This window comes from Tetrao urogallus (assembly GCF_951394365.1).
Source record: "Tetrao urogallus genome assembly, chromosome: 10".
Classification (NCBI taxonomy): Eukaryota; Metazoa; Chordata; class Aves; order Galliformes; family Phasianidae; genus Tetrao; species Tetrao urogallus.
This window is the reverse complement of record NC_136823.1, coordinates 18,804,004-18,807,979: the sequence shown is the minus strand read 5'-3', so window position 1 is coordinate 18,807,979 and position 3,976 is coordinate 18,804,004. Positions and strand designations below refer to the sequence as shown.

The 3,976-nt window shown below is 62.7% G+C and overlaps 1 protein-coding gene across 1 annotated transcript; it reads right to left on the bottom strand.

Moving 5' to 3' along the window:
* Positions 1–867: 867 nt before the first annotated feature.
* BHLHE40 (basic helix-loop-helix family member e40) lies at positions 868–3,697 on the bottom strand (the record flags this gene model as incomplete). Its single annotated transcript, XM_079540347.1, has 5 exons — positions 868–1,694; positions 2,521–2,644; positions 2,992–3,099; positions 3,452–3,521; positions 3,618–3,697. The coding sequence occupies 5 exons, from the start codon at positions 3,695–3,697 to the stop codon at positions 868–870; spliced, it is 1,209 nt and encodes a 402-aa protein (XP_079396473.1).
* Positions 3,698–3,976: the final 279 nt, after the last annotated feature.

Genomic DNA, 3,976 nt, shown 5'->3' with positions numbered 1-3,976 from the left:
TGGCTTTACCTGCAGCAAAGGGCCCCGTGGTGCTGGGATCTATGGGACGTGCCCAAACCCTCACCTGGGTTAAGCACAGCTGGGCCACGCTCACCTGGCAGGACCGGGCTCAGCCTCCACCAGCAACTCGTTACAGGATGGGGCACAGGTTTGTTATTCATTAGATGTACTCCACGTAAAGCCTCCAAGCAGCATCTACCTTTTATTTATTAAAATACTCATCAGCAAAGGTGTGGAGAGAAATCCTAGTCTGCCTGAACCACTGACTACGCACGGCCAGGCTGGGAGCGCTGAGCCCCCGAAGTACCATCAGGGACAGCCAGACCTTACAGCCCAAGGCACCTTGGGGACACCCAGACCCTCCTCTGGGATCATCCAGACCCTCCATTGGGGACCTCCACACCTTACAGCTCAGAACCCCCAAAGTACCACCAGGATCACCCAGACCCTACAGCTCAGAGCCCCCGACGTACCACAGAGGGCATCCGTACCCTGCAGCAGGGCCATCCATACCTTCCACTGGGGACATCCAGACCCTACAGACCCACATCTGCCTCTCGGGGCATTTTTTCACAGCTTTGACATACGGCAGCTGACTGAGCCAACCCGCTCTGTGGGTGCAGAGAAGGGGGCGGAAAGCATCGAGCTCTTTTCTTGTCCTTTTGGAAGCAGCTCTGCACGGCCAAGCCGGGTGCCTCCTTCATCCTCCTGCACGCTCCCTGGCACAGAGGACAGGGACGTGGCTCCCTGCACGCTGCGAGCCGTGGCCCACACCTCCCTCCAGCCAATGCATAAAAGTGAAACGGTCTCAAACTGGAAAAAAAAAAAAAAAAAAGAAAGACAAAAAAACCAAAACCCACGTCGCGCTTAGTCTTTGGTTTCCAAGTTCAACGGGGGGATCTGCTTCAGCGCCTGCAGCAGGGCTGAGGAGTCGATGGGGGAGCGGGCAGGCCCCGGGGAGGGCAGTCTCTGGGGCAGCAGCAGTGGGGGGGACAGCTTGTCGGGGCCCACAAAGCCGGTGAGCGCGGCGGCAGCGGGCGTGGGCAGCCCGGGGTACAGCACAGGGACGGAGGCCGGGTACCAGCACTTCTCCAGCATGGGCAGGTAGGCGGTGGCGGACGGTGGGATCAGGTAGAAGGGCAGGCACAAGGGGGGCTGGTGGGCGTGGGGGGGCAGGAAGCCGCCTGCGGCGCCCATCACCTCGCCGCCAAAGGGGCTGTCGTCATCGGGCACCTCCAGCCTGCTCCTCTTGGCTGGAGGGTCCTCGCTCTCTTGCTTGATGGAGCCGATCCTCTCCTGGACGGCGTATTTCAGTTCGGTATCCTTTGGGAAATAGGGCTGCTCCGGTTTGGAGTCGCTTTTCTCCAGCTCCCCCCCATATCCGCTGTCCGTGTCCGTGTCGCTGCCGCTCTGCTCCCCGCTGGAGGCAGCGAATGTCCTTTGGATGACGGGCACGCAGTTCTGCCCGCGCCCCTCGCCCGCTTTGCCCCCCGGCGCCGCCTTCTCCTTCATGTCCTTGGGGCCGCCCGGCAGCAGCTCGGCCGCCACGCGGTGCAGGTGCCCCACCAGCTGCGCTGCCTTCAGCTCCTTGTTGTCGTGCTTGGCCACGTACTGCAGCAGCTCCTTGGCGCACAGCTGGAAGCCGGAGCGGAACATCTCTTGGCTGGAGTCGAGGCTCCTCGCTGACAGGTCACCTGAGGAAACATTAACAGGGAGAAATTAAAAATTAACAGCACGCCAAATACTTTCATTACCACCTCCAGGCTGACAGCACACTTTCGGTACGACACAGCCAGCAGAGCAAACTCGGTGGCCAACCTGAGTTCCCACGACTTATGCACCAGATTCCAACCTGCTCCTTTCACATCCTTCCATTCACTTCTACCCATGCCCTTCATCTTTCAGTTCTGCATTTACTGCATCTGACACATCCACTGGGGAGCAAGCAGCCAGTGCACCCCAGACCCAGCAGGACCCCCCTGGTGCCACAGGTTCCCCCGGTGCCAACGGATCTCCCCCCGTGCTGACCCTGCAGGGCAGTGGGACCTGCCCAGCCAAACTCAGTCTGACTTTATCAGACCCACGTGAGTGCCACATGTGCAAGCAGCAGGAGGAAGCACGGGGAGCAAGCAGCTGCTGTGCCAGGCCCCTTCTGCCTGCAGAGTGAGAGGGCACAGAGATCTGCACACAGATAGCGGCGTTTGTGTGCTCTGGGGGAAAAGGACAGAGCAGAACTAGGATCCAAAGCTCGTGGTCATGAATGGAGAGAGCTGAACAGCTTTGGAGAGGACATCACAGCAAAGCTGGGCTTTAAATAAAACAACTTAAAATCCACTTTAAAATTAAAGCGACCGCACGGCGCACTTGGCACTGACCCTGGGGAGAGCTGCACTTGTTCTGCGCGAGCCCACGAGCCAAGCGAGAGAAACCGACAGCAGTCAAAGGGCAGAGGCACAGCCTCCCCTTCCCCACGCAGTGTCCCCGCAGCCCCGCCAGGCCCCGCACGGCGCACTCACGCACCCGCCTGCAGCCCGCTCTGCAGCGCCAGGATCTTCTGCTGCTGCTGCTCGATGAGCGCGGTCAGAGCCTTCACGTGCTTCAGGGTCAGCTCCAGCACCACCGCCTTCTCCAGGTGGCCCAGGGTCTGCGGGCAGAGCACACAGCGCGTTGGACACAGCTACGGGGTGGGACGGGCACTGGGGGACATTCCCACGGCAGAGATGGGGGCGATTTGGGGAAGGGGGTCGGGGGGCAGCGCTGCTAATTGGGGAAAGCACAAGACGTGCTTCCTGTGAACAGAAGTATCCGGAATATGCACGGAACACACAGAGAGCACCGCGGGGCAGCCCCCGGTCCCCTATCCCGGGGGTATTTGGGGACGGCCGGCCCCGAGCACAGCTCTGCGCCTCAGCGCTGCTGCCCCCGCCGGCACCGCGCGCTCAGCGCAGGGCCGGGCCCGGAGCCCCGGAACGGTGCGCGGAGTGCCCGTACCGTCAGCTTGAGGTGCTCGGGCAGCAGGTCCTTGAGCTGGGCGATGCACTCGTTGATCCTATCGCGCCGCTTCTTCTCTATCAGCCTGTGGGGCAGCTTGTAGGTGTCCTGCAAGGAGCGGCGGGTCAGCGCTCCGCACCCACCCTCCGTCCTTTTCGCGTTCTTTTTTTTTTTTTCCCTCCTTCCCAAATAATCGCTATACGCACTCCGCATTCCATCCTCGGTTCTTTCTTCTTTTTTTTTTTTTTCCTTGCGCCCCCCCCACCCCCACCCCAAATTCTCCCGAGCTCTCTCCGCCCCCCACCCCTCAGCACGCAGCCTTTCTTTTTGATTTCCCCCCGAATTATCGCTGAGCGGACGCCCCCTCCCCCAGCTCCGGAGCACCCCACAGAAGCTCAGCTCCCTGTTTCCCCCCCAACGACGACCGCTGACCCCCGCCCCGCACCGCCCACCCCGTTACCTTGCTGTCCTCGCTCCTCTTTAACCCCCTCCTGGGCTTGTACACTTGGTACATGTGCGCGAAGTCCAGCCTGCACGGGCGAAACGAAAGCAGCGAGGTTACCCCTGTCCCCGGGGCCGCGGCGGGGGGACTCTCTCCTCTCGTCCTGTCCCCCCCGCAGCCTTACCCCGGCACATCGGCGCTCTCCAGGGCGGGCAGCTTGCCCAGGCACACGGGCGGGGGCTGCGCGCTGGGGATGCGCTCCATGGGGGCGCGGAGCGGTGCGGTGCCGCGGGAGCCGGGAGGAGCGGAGCGGTGCGGAGCGGCGCGGAGCTCAGCGCGGGCAGCTCATGCCGCGTCCCCGCCTCGCCGGCTGAGGAGCGGAGGGAGGCGGAGGGCCGGGTTAAATGCGGCCGAGTGGGTGGACGGCGGCGACGTGCGTTACCCTGTGACTCCCGGCACGTCTGGCCGGGCTCCCCCCCCCGCTCCCTCCCTCCCTCCATCGCCGTCACATGAGGCTCACGTGTCGGCGAGCGGCGGCCTTCC